Source organism: Diabrotica virgifera, chromosome 4, assembly GCF_917563875.1.
Source record: "Diabrotica virgifera virgifera chromosome 4, PGI_DIABVI_V3a".
NCBI lineage: Eukaryota > Metazoa > Arthropoda > Insecta > Coleoptera > Chrysomelidae > Diabrotica > Diabrotica virgifera.
Genome location: NC_065446.1, coordinates 66,998,751 through 67,021,306, shown reverse-complemented (window position 1 = coordinate 67,021,306; position 22,556 = coordinate 66,998,751). Strand labels below are relative to the sequence as shown.

Below are 22,556 nucleotides of genomic sequence, written 5' to 3'. Positions count from 1 at the left end.
TACATGCGTACAAAGTACACACACATTCTTTTTTTTTATTTTATAATAATGTTCAGTTTTGTATAAAAATGAGATTTCCAAAATTTCACGCTTCAAAAACTCATAATAACTTAGAAGTACAAATCTCTATCTTAAAATTGTTCAAACGACCCGTGACGTCGCATAGTTTAACTATATGGTTCCGTTTATTGTTATATTTAGGTATATTCTTCTGCTTCTTCTTTAGTTTATTGGCCTCCACATACTTGGGTATTTGGCAAGCTCGTCGTCGCGGAATAAAGGAAAATATCCTAATGACATTTATTGTATGTCATTGTAATAATATATACCAGTTTTTTTAGATTGGAGTTTGATATAGTTATTGAAGGAAAGGAAAGAAGGTTTAATATGGAAAATAAAACCATTTTGTAAAAGTACAAATTTTCTATGAATAGTTCAAACGATCAAAAACACTTGTAACGTCACATAACTGCATTTTCTACTGACGTTTATAATGTCTAATTTAAAATTAAATACAATTTTGTTTACTTTGTTGGTTCAGAATGTAAACATATAGCCCGATGACGTCACGACACGTTTTGGGCTGGCTGGTATAATTTGAATTTTTAATCGTCTTTAGGGGCCAAACGAAAAACAAACAAAACTTTTTTATCTTTGATACATGTTTTAGATTATATTCTGTTGTGATTTATAACATTTGTTTCGAATTTAAAATTTTATGCAAGTTCCCTATTTTGTAAAAGTACAAGTTTTCTATGAATAGTTCAAACGATCAAAAACACTTGTGACGTCACATAACTGTATTTTCTACTGACGTTTATAATGTCTAATTTAAAATTATACAGTCCGTCTAATTTACTTACCGTTGCACGTCATTATCTACGCCAGAGATCTAAGTTGACATAGTTTCCAAAGTATAAAAAAATCCTGAATCCATTTTAAATCAAATAGATCACATAATTATTGTAAACGTGGATTATACAACAAAAAACAAAACAAATTAATATTCAATGTAAATAAATTAAAACTTTAGAAATAGAGAACAAGAATTAAGTTGCAATCTTACGTTAAAGTAAATAATAAAAAGAGTAAATATAATAAAACAAATACTTATAGTAAAGAATATAAACAAATATGAAGTGTCATCACCGCAACTGTCAAATAAATGTTACCAATTTATTCTAAAATGTCACCTTCGTTCGATTACGGTTACAGTGTGATCCGAGCAAATGTGCTTCATGAAAACGCTTTATAATCCATTTATACAAATTAAATGAAACATGTTATTGTGTATTTCTTTAGGTTAACATTAATAGAAATCTTCAAATATTATTTCTACGCGTATATAATAAAATATGTCTAGTGGCTGTAATTCCAGTGTACTAGGCAAAATGATTCTAAAAAATAACACACCTAAATATTTCGTGTTGGTATCATGTGACGTCACAGGCTATGACGCAGATAACGTGCAACGGTACGTAAATTAGACGAAGTATATACGATTTTGTTTACTTTGTTGGTGCAGAATGTAAACATATAACCTAACGTCACGACGCGTTTTGGGCTGGCTGGTATAATTTGAATTTTTAATCGTCTTTAGGGGCCAAACGAAAGACAAACAAAACTTTTTTATCTTTGATACATGTTTTAAATTATGTTCTGTTGTGATTTATAACATTTTTTTCGAATTTAAAATTTTATGCAAGTTCCCTATTTTCAGCTTGCCACAATGATTTTCCACGTAGATTGCTTAGATAAGAATCGAATTTGATGGTGCAACGTAAGTGAGACTTAAAGCGGCCCTATTTATAAGCTGAGCTGGGCTAAGCTGGAGCTTAAGATTTGTTGGTACAACCAAGCAATAAGTTAGTTTTAATTAATTTGAATTTTTGTAAATATCGTTTTTAAATCTTTTGGGACAGTCTGTACCTTTGCTAGCGAGAATTTTAGAATGTTATGTTCGTTAGAAATGATAAATAACACATGGTTTGCATTTCATCCTGCAAGGTAAAAACATGTGTGGATACTCTTTTGTCAAGTGGCGATTTAATACCCTTAACGAACCAACGAAATAAGGATATCTGTCCTGATATCTGAAGTGTTTCAAAGAAAGCTGTTTTTGAATCAGTAAGATTCCCTATTCAGATGACGACGATGGCTTTTTAAATTTATAACTTTATGCAATTTTATAATTAAATAAATATTATGTAACTTAATAATTATTATTAGTTCTACGTTCTACAGTGTGGCAAAACCAAATGGAATAAATTCATTATTTCGTAAACCGACGACTAAAAAATCCGGACATATTTTTAAATTATGATTTTTTGGCATTTACATACTAGTGACGTCATCCATCTCGAAGCTGAAATAAAAAATATACATGCGGACCAATGTAAAAAAGGTCATTTCATTGTTGTCTTCTTACCGGCGTGAGAAATACAAAATAAGATTTACTATTTTATTTGGACATAAGTCACAATTCGAGTTTGAAATCAAGTTTACTTGACGTTTCGAGTTTCACTTCGGAAATCGTTATCAGTATATAAAAAAACATTCATAAATTAAAAATTTAACTTTTGTTTCTGGTGAAGCAACTAATGATTAGAAACTATAGATTTCCAACTTGGTTTCTGGTGAAGGAACGCAGTTGGAACAAGCAGATATATTATAATTGTGTCACCGGAAAGCGAAAAAGGTAACGAATAACTTGGAAGAGCCTATAGTTTTCTAACTTCGTTTCTGGTGAAGCAACGCAGTTGGAACAATCAGATATATTATAATTGTGTCACCGGAAAGCAAAAAAGGTAGTCCCTGAAAACTATAGGTTCTTCCAGGTTGTGCGTTACCTTTTTCGCTTCCCGGTGACAAAATTATAATATATCTGCTTGTTCCAACTCCGTTGCTTCACCAGAAGCGAAGTTAGAAAACTATAGGCTCTTCCAAGTTGTGAGTTACCTTTTTCACTTTCCGGTGACACAATTATAATATATCTGGTTGTTCCAACCCTGTTGCTTCACCAGAAGCCAAGTTAGAAAACTATAGGTTCTTCCAAGTTGTGCGTTACCTTTTTTGCTTTCCGGTGACAATTATAATATTATATCAGCTGCTTTTTCCAACTGTGTTGCTTCACCAGAAACAAAGTTAAATTTTTAATGTATGAATGTTTTTTGTTGATATTTTCAACTCAGGCGCTCCAAAACCAACAAACCACTCGCAAACCCGTCCAAATACGTATTGCGAACCATCAAAGCTTTTTTTGAAAAACCGACAGAAGTTGACGTGCCTGATCCCTTGATCACGCATTTTTAATTACTTTTTCTTTTGCGTAGACAGACGAATAGGGAATGTTGTATACAAATTAAAGTACGGTAATGGTACTTTTTAATAGTGATATAAAATACAGGGTATCCCATTTAAATTTTACTGAAAAAATAATGTACCTACCTACTTGAGTTTTAACTCACCCTTTATTAGATATAAAGTAAATTAGCAATATCAATCATTTTTAAAAATTTTGACAATAAATAAAATATGGCATCAATAAACCATTGCCGTTGTGCTTATTTTTATTTATACAGTGAGTTGAACTTGTTACGATTTTCATATAAAATTGGTTATAACTTTGTAAATAACCTGTATAACATACCCAACCTTTATATTTTGAAAGTAACAGGATCTATTTGTTTACGATGAAAACTAGTTATAATTCATTGAAGGGTCTAAAAGGGTCTAATGTACACAATGGTCCCCTCTTCAACTTGTTGTGGTCAACTTATCGCAGCGTCTAAACAGCGTTTCAACCTCAACAAATCACAGCAACTTGTCATCACAACTAGTTGCTGGACTTATCGCTGTGTTTAAACGCCCCTTTAGTACAGTGATTTAGATAGGAGAGTTGCGTCAGCCCGAAGGGTTGGTACGCTTTTTGTGTATTAGCGTGCACCATCGCTAATAACCCGGTATAAATGAACTTTGTGCGGTAAAAACTCTCTCCCCTAATTTTTAACCCGGTAATGTGGGCAATAAACACTCTATTAATCGATTAATCGTTTATGTTGTTAAATTCGTTGTTTGTTATTAAATAATTTTCGTTTAACATACAATTTTAATTTCTCACTGTCCTCTAAGTATGCACAACCTTCATGCGCTTCTCTTCGTTGTTTTAAACCAAAACAAAATGCATATTTTTAATCAGCTTCCCAAAGTTCACTGTTAATTATTATTGTAATGGTAGGGGAGCAAAGTATGCTAAATTAAATTTGCAGTCACTCGAGCGTTATGGGGACCTATTGGGTTGTGATTATTAGGTCCCAAGTCCCAAAACCAAAAAAGTTAAGTAACATTTTCCATTTTAGTGGGGACTTTCCATTTTTTAATTTAATTTTCCATTTCCAACAATCGTATTTTCCGATTATAACGCCGTCTATCCATAATTCGAAAAAATGTCTCGAATAAAAGTTGCTTATTTTTACGTAAAGAATCCAAATCTGCAATAAAAATTTGGGGGTCCCATTTGAGGGTGTATTTTGCAGTTTTTCGATCTGATGTTCATTTTGCGAAATATTCGCTTTTTTGTGAAAGTTTTTGACTCGCCCATTTCCTTACTCCTCGCTCAAATCGTCAGATTTTTGAAATATACACTCTTTTGCATGTACTTCACTTACCTTATCTTAATCTGGCAATTTCGAGTATTTTTAAGGATAGATTTTTTTTTCGGGCCCCCTTAACGAACTTCCTGTGTTAAGAGCCAATATATGGTGGAGGTACATCTGCAGGGTACCAGGTTTCTCCCCATATGATAATCTGGCGCGCTCGAGTAACTGCAAAAATCCCCGCTTGGGCTCCCCCTCCATAATATTTACTTTATTACGAAATGACTTAAAAACATGTATCGAAGATAAAAAAGTTGTTTTTGTGGTCCGTTTGGCCCCTAAAGACGATTCTAAATTCAAATTAAAGCAGCTAGCCCAAAACGCGTCGTGACGTCATACGGTTAATGTTTACATTCTGTACCAACAAAGTAAACAAAATTGTATATAATTTTAAATTAGACATTATAAACGTCAGTAGAAAATACAGTTATGTGACGTCACAAGTGTTTTTGATCGTTTGAACTATTCATAGAAAACTTGTACTTTTACAGAATGGTTTTATTTTCCATAATAAACCTTCTTTCCTTTCCTTCAAAAACTGTATCAAACTCCAATCTCAACAAACTGGTATATATTATTACAATGACATACGATAAATGTCATTAGAATATAAATATTTTTCCCTTATTCCGCGACGATGGGCTGGCCAAATACCCAAGTAGGTGGAGGCCAATAAACTAAAGAAGGGGAAGAAGAATATACATAAATATAACCATAATCATAACTATCTAATAAAACTATGTGACGTCACGGGTCGTTTGAATTATTTTATACCGCAGAAGACTTTAAATTTGTATTTCTAAGTTATTACGAGTTTTTGAAGCGTGAAATTTTGAAAATCTCATTTTTAAACAAAACTGAACATTATTATGTAATAAAAAAATGTGCAAGTTCCCTATTAGGGGGCTAGCATAACATTATTATCGAAGGAAAGTACGCACTCGATCGTCGTGCTTGGTCCTAAAAAATTACCCGATGTCCAATTAGGGAAATGAAATAATTAGCCCCCTTCCCAAACGGTGGGGAGAGATCCAAATAAAAACCTTCCCACCAATATTGTTTCACATTTACCTTTTTTGGTGTACAAAAGTAGTAGTTGACTTGTAGTCGCCCTATACCGATTTATAAGTTAATTTGAAATCGAGACATTATTAAATATACACCTTCCTTTTTAGGTATCTATAGTGGAACGAGATGAACGTGAAGAGCAAAATCTGATCACTCGTAAAAATACGCGAGATCAGCAAATTCACCTTCCCGAACCCAGTTCCCTCCAAGATTTCTACGACAGACTTACGTTTCATCCAAACTGTGGTACCCATGCAGAAGTTATCAATAATAACAGAACTGCTCATCGGCCAAATGCTGCTGACGATTTTAATAACGGAGTAGTCCTGACAGCTCGACCTCTTAAAACAGGCGAATTGTTTGAAGTACGGTTGGATAGAGTCGTTACTAAATGGGCAGGGTCTATAGAGATCGGTGTAACGACACATAGCGCAGTTGATTTGGATTTTCCGTTCACTATGACTAATGTTAGGTAAGTTAAATATAGTATAAAATGAAAATGAGAGTGTGTGTGTGAGAGAAAAAATGGCTTGGATGCGGGTCCGTTAGCCACAGATTTTTATTTTATTTTTACCTCAATTTATTAGTTTTGCTATATTTATACCTATTTCACTTAAATGACTATATTTGTGTCTTTCGAGTAGTTTATGAGTAATTTAAATATTTCCATTTTATGACAACTTATTAGATATTCTATACTAATTGGAAAATGAACTTGTGTTTGTCGTAAATTGTAATATAATTGATTTATATATCTCTCGTTAATTTTGCATTCAAAGAAAATATGGTTCAAATCTCTAATCGAAACATTATCACAAAAACAGACTGATGAATTAACTATTCCTAATTTGTGCAGATGTGCCTCATATTTTCCGTGTCGAGTTTTTAATCTGACGATAGTAGAAATATCTTGCTTTGGCAGGTTATACTTAAATATGTATTCAGGTGGCGGAGGAAGTTCTTGATGTAAAGAAAAATATAAATTTTTTGATATGCTTGAAAATGAGAGACATCTTATATTTTATTTCGTTCAGAGAGGACCATAAACCCCTTATGTACGTTTCACCCTCATTAGGGATCATCAGAGGGGAATATGTCTGTATTCGTGGTTTCTATTATTTGCAAATCAAACGAGCGATGAATGAAAGAAAACTCGGGGAAGTCCACAATTTGCACTTCACGACCTGTCTATTCACCAAGGAAAAAATTCCGACGAATTCTTGATCCCTGTGCTCAGATAGGAGTAAACTAATATAAAATGAAAAGGAGAGACATCTTATATTTCAATTCGTTCAGAGAGGACCATAAACCCCTTACGTACGTTTCAGAATTCGTTGGAATTTTTATTGTGATTAACAGACAGGTCGTGCAAAGTGCAAATCGTAGACTTCGCCGAGTCTTCTTTCATTCATCGTTCGTTTGATTGCAAATAGTAGAAACCACGAATAGGCGTAACCAAAAACTTGTTCTGATTAGAGGTTTTATTTCTCCGGAAATAAAACTTCGAATTGTTTTAAATATAGTTAAGGGAGTGCAATTAGAACGAAAATATGCATTGTTTCGGAATAATTCAAACAAGCTTATATTTTTCTAAAACATTTTTTGTTAGTTAATATACTGTTAAAGTAAAAAGTTCTACTCGCAGATTTGGCCGCTAATTATTTATTAATTGTTTAAACAATAACAATTGTTTTGTATAAATAATTTAAAAATATCGTTGAATTCATCATTTTACTTTGATCAAATATGTTTCTATTTTGTTTTTGGTTATGCTGAATCCGAATATGGCATTACAATTTGAAAATTCTTATACAGAAGCTCTTATACGGTATGTTTGCGTACCTAGGAACCACATGGAAAACTTTTTTATTGTCAATTTTACGAAAAAAAGTTATTCTTCATAAAATACTCTGGATAGTCAAAAATCTAAAACTCAACCACCAGATATAAAATTTTATCAATTTTATACGAGTTATGTTAAAAATATGAATTTCTTTAAAGCGTAAAGTACCTTTTTATTTCAGAATATCAAAAAATGCTATTATGAAAAGTTGTTTGAAATTAAAAACTATGTTTTAATATACAATAACATTATTCTAATCGAAAAAAAAAATCAATTGTTTCTCAAATTACGGATACCCATCATGATTTTATTACAATTATTGTAACTATTTTATTATCAATTTTACGAAAAAAAGTTATTCTTCATAAAATGCTCTACCTGGTCTAAAATCTATGATACAACCATCAGATATCAAACTTTTCCAGTTTTATACGATGTAAAAAATATGAATTTTTCTTAAGAGTTAAGTACTTTTATTATTCACAATATTTTAATTAGAAGGATGTAGTTGAACACTAAAACATATTTTTTAATTCCAAACAACTTTTCTTTATAACAATTTTCGATATTGTGAAATATAAAGGTACTTTACTCTTGAGTGAAATTCATTTTTTTTACATACCCCGTATAAAATTAATAAAATTTTATATTTGATGGTTGCATCTTAGATTACATACGATGCAGAGTACTTTATAAAGAATACCTTTTTTTCGTAAGACTGATAATAAAAAAGTTATCAATAGGTTCCAAGTTACGCAGACATACTGTATAAGAGCTAAAAAAATTTTTTTTGTTGAACATTTATTATTGTGTAAGCTTATTATTAAATGTATTTTAGATAAGTTTTACAGAAAAAAGTTTTGATCACTTTGTATAAACATTTTTTTAGCTGGTAATTTTCTAAACCATTTTTAAACAAAATTCATGTAAGTCTCACTTTCAGCCCACACCATACTTATGCTCATACATTTTGTTTATTTTTATTGTAACTCTAACAAAGCTTAATTATTCTTCTTTCATGTTCAATGTGTAAAATTTCATTTGATCGATTAGTTCAAGAATTACATTAAAAAAACTCAACCGTGCACTTCGCCGTAGGCTCGTTTACAGTGCTCCAATGTTTGTGAGAAGGGTGACTTTAGCGTTATAAATAAAAAATTATAGAAGCTACAGATTTAATTTTAAAAAAATCTTTTCTGAATTTTTCATTGGCTAAGTCAGTTTTTTTCAAAAATTTATATTTTCTGAGTTATTTAAAAAAAGACATGTATTTTCGCAGTTCATTTGTTTAATAAAAAATGAAGCACCCACTTCTCGAGTGTAACTTTTTGATATGTTGTTTATTAAACATTTCTTAATGAAATTACAAAAAGTTCTATCTTGTTTGATTTTTTCCGAAGTGAAAATCTATATGCACTCCCCTAAGTACTTTTCAGAGGATTCTTTCTAGACCTGGATCCCGCGTACCAAAAAAAAATTGATTAATAGCAAGCTGAAAATTTGTTAAGAGCTTAACGGAGTCTAGTCGGACAAACTTTGATGTATGGGAACACTGAAACAGGGGAAGTTTTAATTGTGGAACGGGTTAAAAATTTGGAACGTCAGACTACGAAAACATTCCATGTATTTTGTCGGACAGAACATCCAATTGATTTGTTACCATTTCATTAAACTTTCATGCAAAAATCAGACTGGTGTTTATCACCAACTGGTCATTTTAATGAGTGGAACACGAAGAACATGTCGAATGACAGGAATCATGTTGGTTAGTAATAGCAGTCTGATTTTTACACGAGAGTTTAATGAAAGGGTAACAAATCAATTGGATGTTCTGTCCGACAAAATAGATGGGAGGTTTTCGTAATCTGACGTTCCAAATTTTTAAACTGTTCCACAATTAAAACTTCCCCTGTTTCAATGTTCCCGTACATCAAAGTTTGTCCGATTAGACACCGTTAAGCTATTAACAAATTTGCAACTTGCTATTAATCAACTTTTTTTTTGGTACGCGGGATCCAGGCCTATTCAGTTAACGTATTGTTGTTAGAATGTAGAGAATTATTGCATGCGATTCGAGACTCTGACAATTGCCAGGATTGTATTAGCCATATATGCAAATATTATGGAATTAAAGTGTTATTTTATTGTAATTTAAGCATATTTATGTACAGATATTTTGCTTAAATACACCTAGTTCCTAACCAATCGAATCGTGCGAATATTCCTTGCTTAGTTCTACGAGTGAACAATATCGCAATGCTGTCTTACCGCCAAATGTTAGTCATCCTCGTAGTTGCCCAGGAAATTTAAAAAAAAATGTACTTACATCTGTTTTTTAACAATTAAAATATTTCCTAAATTCGTTGTGTTAGTCCCAGATTATTGTTTTTTCCAATATTGTTTAAGTCTTTGAAATATTTTGTCCATCTATTTAGTTCATCTGCTATATCCTCCAAAAGTAACAATGTTTTGTTTCCAAGTTTTCTTCCATTATTTCTAACTGTTTTCCCAGCTATTTTCTGTTTTTCTGTGCAGATATTTCCAATATCCTAGGACATAACAACCGGGTTCAAATCCTGAATTGAAAAGACGAGGTCAAGTGTATCACTAAAATATCATATATATCAGTATATCAACAGAATATCAACAATATATAATGTTACAGGTATATGTTAAAAATACTAAGTTTAATTTTAAAAAAATTACGAAGGAGCAGTTGCTTTTCAACGAGCGGCTTCCCGTATCATAATTGTGTACAAAAAGCAGAAGAACAAAATTTGGGTTTTACTTTATTAATGAAAAAGTTTTTAATTTTTTTGTTAAATTTGCTAAAATGTTATTTTATGGAACTTCCAAAAAATTGATTCCCAGTGGAATAACCTGGGACTCATAACGGGATAAAGATGGATTCCCAATCAGGGCTTACCGGGGACTAACTGGGACTAAACTTGGATCTTGGATTATACTCGAGCATTGGTATATACAGTGTGTCAATTTGAAAAGTTGCCACCCCCTATAATTTGGTCCCTATATAAAATCTAAAAATATGCAAAAACACGTCAAATTTATTTGTGAGGGGGACATTTTGTAGACCAGTTTCCAACTAAATTACATCAACCCTCTAGCGGAGGCGGACACTACCCCCAAAATTTTTAATGGAAAGGGGGGTTGAGTGATACCTCATTTTAGAGGTCATTGAATTACCTTTCCAAAAATACCGCATACCTGATATTTCTGTTTAGTACTTTTGGAAAAATCTTGAACTCAATACTCTAAAAAATTTTGGAGTTCTGAACTCGATACTTAATATCTTTACGGTTTTACTTGATTTTTCCAAAAATACTTCAAAAAATTCTCTAAATACTCCAACACTCAAAAAAAAGTTCAATTTGGGGCTCAATATTCCAAAAAAAGTTTTGGAGTTCTGAACTCGATACTTAATATCTGTACGGTTTCACTTGATTTTTCCAAAAGTACTGAATGGAAATATAACGTATGTGGTATTTTTGAAAAGGTAATCGAACGATCTTTAAAATGAGGTATCACTCAACCCCCCTTTCCATTAAAGATTTTGGGGGTTGTGTCCGCCCCCGCTAGAGGGTTAATGTAATTTAGTTAAAAACTGGTGTACAAAATGTCCCCCTCATAAATAAATTTGACGTGTTTTTGTAATTTTTAGATTTTCTATAGGGACCAAATTATAGGGGGTGGCAACTTTTCAAATACCCACATTGGACCCTAATTAAATGCGAAAAAAAAATTCAAATAGACGAAATAACAGAAGATAACAATATAAAGAAATACGAAAGGTATCAATAAATACTTTACCCTCTGACAAGGGTCTCCCGACACACAATATGGAACTGCACTACATACTGGCTCAGCGTATTAGCGGATAATGAATTTAGATCGAAAAAATATTCCTTTTTATAGAAAGAATATTCAAAAGTGATACCGTTATTTTGGTGTATGGTCCAAAATAGACGGAAATGTTAGGGTAATCCATAAAGGGATATTTTTCGGCACTTCTTTGTATATATTGTTCTTTGTGTGGTCGTTTAGGTAAACGACCACACAAAGAACAATAATGCTTCAAACGAATACGGTAAATTTACCTAACTAATGGTTGTTTCGAACAGAGGATTCACAATACAATAATAAACTGAACATTTAGGGCTCTATTAGTCTAGGTAACTGGTGGCGCAACTAGTGGGCCCACCAAATTGTGAGCACGGGCAACTGGTGGCCGAGAATAGCCACCAGCAAAAATAATAAAATGAATTGGAATTTTGGAAAAATAATCAAATGCAATTGGAAACTTGTTTGTTATCAATTTTACGAAAAAAAGTTATTCTTCATAAAATGCTCTTAATAGTATAAAATATAAGATGCAACCATCAGATTCAAATTTTGTGAATTTTATACGAGGTATGTCAAAAAAGATTAATTTCGCTCAAGAGTAAAGTATCCTTATATTAAACAATATCGAAAAATGTTTTATAAAAAGTTGTTCGGAATTAAAAGCTATGTTTGAATATGCAATTACATTCTTCTAATTGAAATATTGTGAACTGTAAAGGTACTTTACTCTTGGACAAGATAACTAGAAATTTTATTGGCATGGTCAATAGACCAGGCCGGATCTGTGAAAAAACGTCTATTTTTGGATGTGCGAGGTGGCATTCGGATTTTTGCACATAAAGTTAGGTGACAACTTCAACAATAATAATTGGCGTGGGCTCCGTCTCAAATGTGCCCGGAATATTAATAAAAAAAATTAAAATATTTAAAAATTTCGAAAAACATCGATTTTTTTCTACTTTCTTTGCTTATAACTTTAAAACGATTCATTTTGGAGCAAAGTCGTAGGGAAAGAAAATAAAGATAATTGAATTTGGTATGATAAACGACTGTTAAAAATGTCTTAAATTATTACCCTTTCTGCAAAATAGCAATAAATACAAAATAAGGGGGCAAAATAAGCCTGTTTTTATTCAATGTTTTTCAACCACTTTGGTTGCACTTAGAACTTTCGTAATTCGCTTAGAAAATTCTTACAACATACCATTGATTATAAATATTCCTATAAGTAGTTATTAATCAATGAACATACTTAAATTCATTCAAAAAATTTCATTAAAATCGACCTGATAGATTTTGCAGAATAATTTTGCAATCTAAATTTTTTTAAAAAAGTTCAAATTTTTTAAAAACAGTCTTTTTGCCCCCTTATTTTCTATTTATTGCTATTTTGCAGAAAGGGTGATAATTTAAGACATTTTAAACCAGTAGAATATTATGCAAAATTCAATTATCTTTATTTTCTTTCCCTACGACTTTGTTCCAAAATGAATCGTCTTAAAGTTATAAGCAATGAAAGTAGAAAAAAATCGATATTTTTCGAGACTTTTAAATATTTAAATTTTTTTATTAACGTTCCGGACATATTTGAGAACGAGCAGAAGTCAATTATAATTATTGAAGTTGTCACCTAACTTTATCTGCAAAAATCCGAATGCCACCTCTCACATCCACCTCAAAACAGATCTGCCCTGGTCTACAACGAAAATGTTTTTTATGAGTTAAAAAAGTTTAATAAGATAAACGAAGATTACACAAAATATAACAATCGTCATTTTGACACGTTACAATATAACAGATTATTTTTGTGAAGTATTGTACAAGTTTTGTATTTTATCAGATCTGGAACCTGGATGATGACTGGTAGTGGCATAATGCACAACGGAACAATAGTATTAGAACAGTATGGAGTTAATTTGGATCGACTGCAGGTTGGAGATCGCGTAGGCGTTTTGAGAAAGGAGAACGGCTTGTTACATTTTTTCGTCAATGGAGTAGATCAAGGATGTGCTGCATCAAATGTCCCAGAAAAAATTTATGGAGTTATAGGTACGTCGCAATTATGATTTGCATGCCAATGTATTACTTTGCACATTTCGGTTTTTTTTTAGACTTATATGGGCAAGCTGTAGAAGCAACTATCATTGATGCCTACGACTATGCATCGCCAGATACAGTAAATTCTAGTCTTTCAAACACTACATTATACAGGTAAGTAGCATGAATAAGAATTTATATGATTGCTTGTATCAAACATCGTGAAATACAGTGCGAAATGAAAAACCAAAAAACATCAAATGATAGCAAACACGACTCCCAACCCCACCCCATATGGGTGGGGCAAGTGAAATAAATAACAAAAAGAAAATATTTTATTTTCAAATATTTATATTATAACAAATATTAAATTGTAATATCACTAATGATATTAAAAGAATTTATTAAGCTACTTCAAATGTAGCTGTAATTCTGCACCAAAATTTTAAATTCTATTTAATAACGTCAAATTTTATATACGTGATCGTAGTAATAGCCACTTTCTGTCACTTGCCGTTGCGTGGAATAGATTTCCGACTTATTTCGTATGCTTTAAATGATGACGCACGGGTAAAGACTCGCGGACTCGAGTGTAGCTCTGTAATTTCAGAAAAACAAGTACATATCACAAGTCAGCAAACTAATTGTTATCGTAGTCAATACAGTTTTTCAAAAATGGATACCCATTTTCAATTTCGTTTCAACACGAAACTACAGCCGCATCATTATTCCAGTTCAATCAGAGAGTGCAGCAAGCACCTCTACCGGTTTCTTACAATACAGTTTTTTACGAATATTTTGCAGAATCCGAATCTACCATAAAGAATATGGGTTTCTATTTAAAATTTCAAAGTTTAAAACACGATTCCCCACTCCCAGGTGTGGAGGTGGGGGTCGTGTTTAGTTTCATTCGATAGATTTTTGAAAAATATTAAACATGTGTTTTTTGGTTTTATATTAAACACGTTTTTTCCGATTATAGCGCCATCTGTCAACATCTAAAAATGTCGCGAACAAAAGTTTCTTATTTTTGTATAAGGAATCCAAGTCTTCAATAAAACAATAGAGGTTCCTGTTTAAGATTTCAAAGTTGTCTATAACCCCACGTTTTATATAATTGTAACCTTATAACATTATACCTACTTAGAATATTGTGACATTTTTTGTAATTTCGTTATAATTTTTAATGTATTTTTTAACTAATAACTCTTGTAACAAGGAATACCGTTGTATTTGACATCGCTTTACATCTGTATGTTACTTCACAATCATTAGAACTGAAGAAGTGCAGAAATACTGCACGAATCGTTTTCTGTTAACAGATTGCAATAGTATATTAAAAATCTTTTATTTCTCATTGACTGATAACCTACTGATTTTTTTCAATTAATCAAATCTTTTTAGCGATTTAAGGTTTCATCATGTCCATGGAAAGAACGCCAGGATAGTAAATAATGGTTTAACAGCTCTTAGACCCAGACCTTTGGCTGAATTTAATGACGCAATAGTATTTTCTAGTCGACCTCTAAGAGATGGAGAATTATTTGAAATATGTTTGGATAGTATAGTAGACAGATGGTCAGGAAGCATAGAACTAGGTAAAATATGATAAAACTGAATAACTAATATTACGTTACTACTTTTGTGTTAACAATTATTTCGTTATCTAACAATAAAACACTGAAAACGTTTGTTTTCTATACTTCCACAAAATTTATTACAACTGTGTGACTACAGCTGTTTCGGCAGAGTGCCTTTCTCAAGTGATTTAGATTACTATGGGTTTGCCTTTTTAAAGTCTTTAACTGAAGAGGTTGAGGAGTGGGGAGCTGTTTGTCTCGAGTTGGTCATTCAGAATTATATCTGTATTTTTCAATTTATTAATTTCAATAGATTCTAATAAAGATAGCTTAAGGGCTTTATTTTGAATATGCAGAATTTGAAACTGTTCATTAAAAGAATGATTATGATCTAGAAGGTGAAGTGCGTATGTAGAAGTGTCTGTTTTTCTATTGTTGAAAGCCCTTTTGTGTTCTGCTATCCGTTTGTCGGTTAGTTTACCGTTGTCGGTAAGTTAGTTTGTAAATACCACTCTGTAGTTGTTTTCTCTTTCGGCTCTTATTGTTCTTAATATATTTGCTTAAGTTGTTGTTAGTTCTGAAAGCTGGTGTTATTCCTTTCTTTTTTATGTATCTGGTTATTTTTGTTGTTATCTTGCCAGTATATGTGATAGAGCAGAAGGTAGTGGGTTCTTTCTGTGGTGGTGGATAGACTAATTTCAGGGCTTTCTTATGGAGTTTTTGGTTTAAAATTTTGTTAATTGTTTGTTCATTATAGCCATTGTTTACTGCTATTTGTTTAATGATGTTCAGTTCTATCTCGAAGTTATTTTTTGACATGGGAATTTCTGTCAGTCAATGTATCATGCTATGGTAGGCTGCTAATTTGTGTTGTGTAGGATGGGATGATGAATTGTGTATAGTTGTGTCAGTATGGGTAGGTTTATGATATACGGAGAACTCATGTTTGTTGTGTAGTCTGGTAATTGTTACATCTAGAAAGTTTGTGGACTTATTCTGTTCGGTTTCTATTGTAAAGTCAATATTACTATGAAGTGAATTAATGTATGATAGAAATTGGTCAAGTTGCCTGTTAGTTCCTGTAAAGCATACTAGTATATCATCCACATATCTCCACCAATATAAGAACTGTTTAAATACGGGATGTTTAGAAATTGTTGTTTCAAGCTGGTTCATAAATATATCTGATAGCAATGGGCTTAGAGGATTCCCCATAATAAGTCCTGCACTGTTGTTTGTGTATATTAGATTATTGAACCAGCTTGAAACAACAATTTCTAAACATCCCGTATTTAAACAGTTCTAATATTGGTGGAGATACGTGGATGATATACTAGTATGCTTTACAGGAACTAACAGGCAACTTGACCGGTTTCTATCTTACATTAATTCACTTCATAGTAATATTGATTTTACAATAGAAACCGAACAGAATAAGTCCATAAACTTTCTAGATGTAACAATTACCAGACTACACAACAAACATGAGTTCTCCGTATATCATAAACCTACCCATACTGACACAACTATACACAATTCATCATCCCATCCTACACAACACAAATTAGCAGCCTACCAGACTGCTATTGACTGACAGAAATTCCCATGTCAAAAAATAACTTCGAGATAGAACTGAACATCATTAAACAAATAGCAGTAAACAATGGCTATAATGAACAAACAACTAACAAAATTTTAAACCAAAAACTCCATAAGAAAGCCCTGAAATTAGTCTATCCACCACCACAGAAAGAACCCACTACCTTCTGCTCTATCACATATACTGGCAAGATAACAACAAAAATAGCCAGATACATAAAAAAGAAAGGAATAACACCAGCTTTCAGAAATAACAACAACTTAAGCAAATATATTAAGAACAATAAGAGCCCAAAGAGAAAACAACTACAGAGTGGTGTTTACAAACTAACTTGTGGTGACTGTCCGAAAACTTACATCGGTCAAACTGGCAGAACCTTTGACAAACGGATAGCAGAACACAAAAGAGCTTTCAACAATAGAAAACGGACACTTCTACATACGCACTTCACCTTCTAGATCATAATCATTCTTTTAATGAACAGTTTCAAATTCTTCATATTCAAAATAAAGGCCTTAAGCTATCTTTATTAGAATCTATGGAAATTAATAAATTGAAAAATACAGATATAATTCTGAATGACCAACTCGAGACAAACAGCTCCCCACTCCTCAACCTCTTCAGTTAAAGACTTTAAAAAGGCAAACCCATAGTAATCTAAATCACTTGAGAAAGGCACTCTGCCGAAACAGCTGTAGTCACATAGTTGTAATAAATTTTGTGGAAGTATAGAAAACAAACGTTTTCAGTGTTTTATTGTTAGATAAAATGAACTTCCATCAAGTAACGGTCGAATCCATCAATTATTTCGTTACTTACTTGTCGTTGTTGATCATTATGTCAATTGATCAAGTGCTTAATATTCCCAATACTGACCTACGGATGTGAATCGTGTACCCTGAGACAATCGGAAAGAAGAAAGGTAGACGCCACTGAAATGTTCTGTTGGAGACGAATGCTACGAATTCCTTGGACCGAATTCCTTTAATCGTAGGACAAGTAATTCAATTTTAAGAGAGCTAAAAGTTAGCAAACTACTCTCTAGTAAAGTCCATATCTATCAAACACAGAAAACATGGAAATATGTATTATAAAATGATAGGTGAAAGACCTAAGATCGCGAGGAAGATCCCCAACAAGATGGATCGATCAAATTACGGGAATATGTAAAAGACCTATGCATGAGTTAAAAGAAATGACTAGAGACAGAGATCTTTGGAGACGCACAATACACGACAACACGTCGACCACTACACTCCCTTCGGGGGGTCAGGATTGAAGAGAGAGAGACTTGTCGTCAAAGAGTAACTTAAACAAGAAGAACTTATAATTAACAAAATGTCGACTTTAACTAGAATATCTAATGCCAAATTGAATAAACTAAATAAGGAAAGTGAAGTTGGATGGTTGATGGTATATTTCTGGGCACCATGGATGTAAATGTTAATGTCGTTAAACTTTCTGCATCTTGATGCGCCTATCCGTGACCAATGTTGTCGATCACCATGGCAATCTTTCGTTATCGTTAGATCTAGCTGTACTAATTCAGGGTTGTCATGGGCCTTGGTAATATCTGGTGCAGCAAAGCAAAATTTCTTGGAAAACTAGAAAACAAAGCAAAAACACCATAGAAAACCAAACACATACTGAAATATAGGTACTCCCAAGGTTGCACATTCCCCCTATATTAACCATCATCATCATTCTCTTTGCCTTATCCCTATGCGGGGCCGGCTTCCCTAATTGCATTTCTCCATACAATTCTATCTTGGGTCATATCAATATTAATCTCCTTTACCAACATGTCCTGCCTAATCGTCTCCCCCCACGTCTTCTTTGGTCTTCCTCTCCTAATCCATCCAGGAATCTGCACTTCAGCAATTCTTCGTATTGGGTGATTAGCGTCTCGACGTTGAACATGACCAAACCATCTCAACCTATGCTCTCTCATTTTGGCATCAATTGGTGCCACACCTAGACTACCCCTAATATACTCATTTTTAATTTTATCCTTTTTTGTCACTCCACTCATCCATCTAAGCATTCTCATTTCCGCCACATGCATTCGTTGTTCCTCTTTCTTTTTCACTGCCCAACATTCAGTTCCGTACAGCCGTACATCATAGCCGGTCTTATGGCTGTTTTATAGAATTTTCCCTTCAACTTCATTGGAATTTTCCTGTCACACAGCACACCACTCGCTTCCTTCCACTTCATCCATCCAGCCCTAATTCTACTGCATGCATCTCCATCTATTTCTCCATTACTCTGTAATACCGATCCCAGGTACTTAAAACTATTGTTTTTTACAATCAGTTCACCATCCAAAGATACCATTTTATTTGTAGTAACTTCATCTTTAAATGAACATTGCAAATACTCTGTCTTTGTCCTACTAAGTTTTAAACCTTTTTCCTCCAGAGCTTGTCTCCACTGTTCCAGTTTTTGTTCCAAGTCTCTTTTATTTCCTACTAACACGACATCATCAGCATACATTAAGCACCATGGAATGTTACCCATGTAGTTTCGCTGTTATCTGGTCCAAACTAAGCAGAATAAATACGGACTAAGCACCGAGCCTTGGTGCAATCCTACTTTCACATGAAATTTATCAGTCTCTCCCACACCTGTCCTAACACTAGTCGTTACTCCCTCATACATATCCCTCACAATCTTTACATATTCACCAGGAACTCCTTCCTTATTGAGTTCCCACCACAGAATCTCCCGAAGAACTCTATCATATGCTTTCTCAAGATCAATGAATACCATATGAGCGTTTGTTTCTTTACTCCTGTATTTTTCCATCAACTGCCTTATAATGAAAATTGCATCTGTTGTTGATCTGCCCCTATACTAACCATATAGGCTTACCACCACCCAATCGTGGTGGTAAGGAGGAACCTTAAAACGGTATTCCCCTCAGTTCTAATTTCTTTAAGTTCGTATCTCTTGTAACGTGGTTTATGATTATATTAAATGTGTGTTAAACTAAAATCTAGATTTTTAATTTTTTTCTTTTTGGTTGTTCAGGTGTTATGAGACCTTCCGCATAATATTACCCACATGCGTTTAGTTGTTAGTATAGTAATACTAATTAATCAATTGATTTCATTTATTAGGAGTTACATCTGTTCGGCCTGATGAAATAGATCTGCCAAGTACAGCAACTGACTTATATCGAGACACTTGGATGCTCAGTGGATCGTCTATAATGATAAACGGAAAAACGATAAAGAACAACTATTCATGCGATCTCGATGTATTAACATCAGGAATCAAACTTGGAGTCATGAGGTCCTCCGATAAATCTCTGGAATTTTACAAAAATGGCGTTGCACAAGGGATTGCTTGTGTTGTACCTCACACTAATATTTATGCCGTTGTGGATTTGTACGGACAATGTGCTCAAGTCAGCATTCCTTGTGCTACTCCTACTGGTGCGCTTACAACAGCAGGTAATACTTTTTATTGAATTAATAGCATATCGTTCTTTCTCTGTATCTTTGCACAAGTATGACATTATTCACGAATTATTTTTTATAATACGTCTCTTTCTTGCTCACAGAAATTGAAACGATTGATTTAAGCCGCCTGTTCATACACAACCCCATGCATTGAACAAATACAGCCATAGAACGATAGACGGTGATTGATTTATCTACTGACAATTTACAATAGGGCTTTTCATTCACAGTCATTTTTTTGAGCTTCTGTCATGTGTCACATAATATTAATATATCTACGTCATACGTTATTGGTACATATCAATGATACAAACCAAAGACGTATGACCTAGATATTTTAATATTATGTGACACATGACAGAAGCTCGAAACAAATGAAAATCGATGAAAAGCCCTATTGTAAATTTTGTTTTGACAGTGTTTGATTTATAGGGCTTTTCATCGACTCTCGTTTGTTTCGAGCTTCTGTCTTATGTTATATAATCTGTGTATAATATTCATATATACAGATTATACAACATATGACAGAAGCTTGAAACAAATGACAGTCGATGAAAAGCTCTATTAGGTTAAGAATTTATTTATTAACTAATAAAAAATAATATACATGTTTTTAACCTATAAATTGACATTTAGTTAGTTAAAAAGTGCTAAAACCACGTAAACGGGGTAATATTAAATATTTTTGAAGGGTTTTTGTTTTCTTGATATGTTTGCTCCATGTTATTTAGCTTCTCTGAAAGAAACTGTATCTTTTGTTTCCTTACATTTTAGTCTTCTCATATCGCGTTTTTTGTTACTAGGTACATATTCTTTTTTGTAACCTGCTGAAATCTAAACCTAAATTTACCAACAACAGGAACATGATCTGACGATATATTTATGTGCACTCTATATTTGCTTATTTTCAATTAAAAGACTTTAATTTTTGATTACTACGCTTTAAATATTTATTTACAGTAGATGTTATTGGACAACCTATATGCCAATAAATGATATAAAAGAGAAGTAGAAAAACGTCCATTGTAATATTAGTAATTTTCTAATTCTTATAACGGACGTACGTTTGGCGCACATATTTTGGTTTATTTCCTATAATACGAATGATGACGATTTGCAAAGGTAGAGTGGAAGAACTATAAAACACTACACTGTTTTTAAGTTCGGCATACTATCGTTAACTTGACTGAATGTTTCGCTGAAACGTCAGTCTTCTCGGAAGAAACGTAATTTTAAATTAACTATTTCTGTGTACAAACAATAATTGTTTGTCATATATAGGTATAAAAATTATGTTTATACTTACACTTACGTGCATAGAAATCGGCCCACTTAAAAATTTGGTCATTTTTGATGTCTCATTTTTCCTTAACCTGTTGACCAATTTAAGTGATTTTTTGAACATGTTATAGCCTGATTCTTTAACAATACCAGTGTAATAATATTGTTGCTAAACAGGTAAATTTTCATTGTATACCGGGTGTACCAATCAAACTGTGTTTTTTTTTCTCAGAGTTCGCATCGCCCTGTGGAATATTCAAGCATTTATAAAATACTGAAATTAAAACCTAACTATAGCCCCAGGTTTTCTTAACATTCTGTTTTTTGATTAATTCGTTTATGTTGGATAATAACAAAGTTAGGTATTTTAACAACTAGACATGTTCTTTATCAATACACGGAATTTCTAAATGAGTGCAACAAACTTTAAGGGGTAATTCTGCATGAAAAAATAATGACCGTCTGCTTTTTACTGGTATGTCCGAGAATGCTTCGTTTCCGAGATATGGGATGTTGAATTTTTTCTTACAAACTGACGATTTATTTTATTGCTTTAAAACCGGTTGAGATATGCCAATGAAATTTGGTGGGTTTTAAGACGTAGTTATTGCGGATTTTTTGACATAAAATTAAGAATTTTATATTCACCATTAGCGTGCATACGGGTAATATGATCTGTCATATTACACTTATGCGCGCTAATGGTGAATATTAAATTCTTAAGTGTATGTCAAAAAATGTGCAATAACTACGTCTTAAAACTCACCAAATTTCATTAACATATCTCAACCGGTTTTAAAGCAATAAAATAAATCGTCAGTTTGTAAGAAAAAATTCAACATCCCGTATCTCGGAAACGAAACATTTGCAGACATACATTTATAAAGCCAACTGTCATTATTTTTAATGCAGAATTACCCCTTAAAGTTTGTCGCACTTATTTAGAAACACCGTGTATTGATGAAGAACATGTCGAGTTGTTAAAGTACTTAACTTTTATATTATCCAACATAAACGAATGAATCAAAAAACGGAATGCTAGAATATCCCACAGGGTGATGCGAACTTTGAGAAAAAAACACAGTTTGATTGGTACACCCGATATACAATGAAAATTTACCTGTTCAGCAACAATATCATTACACTAGTATTGCTAAATAATCA

The 22,556-nt window shown here is 32.7% G+C and overlaps 1 protein-coding gene across 1 annotated transcript in view; it reads left to right on the top strand.

Annotated features, from left to right (window-relative positions):
- The window catches only part of LOC114324803 (neuralized-like protein 4), a 76,978-nt gene that overhangs the window by 21,851 nt on the left and 32,571 nt on the right, over nucleotides 1-22,556 (top strand). The window contains exons 7-11 of the mRNA XM_050648231.1: nucleotides 5,831-6,195; nucleotides 13,268-13,476; nucleotides 13,539-13,638; nucleotides 14,869-15,062; nucleotides 19,767-20,102. Coding sequence (XP_050504188.1) covers nucleotides 5,831-6,195; nucleotides 13,268-13,476; nucleotides 13,539-13,638; nucleotides 14,869-15,062; nucleotides 19,767-20,102 — 1,204 coding nt within the window. The remainder of the gene's footprint in view (nucleotides 1-5,830; nucleotides 6,196-13,267; nucleotides 13,477-13,538; nucleotides 13,639-14,868; nucleotides 15,063-19,766; nucleotides 20,103-22,556) is intronic.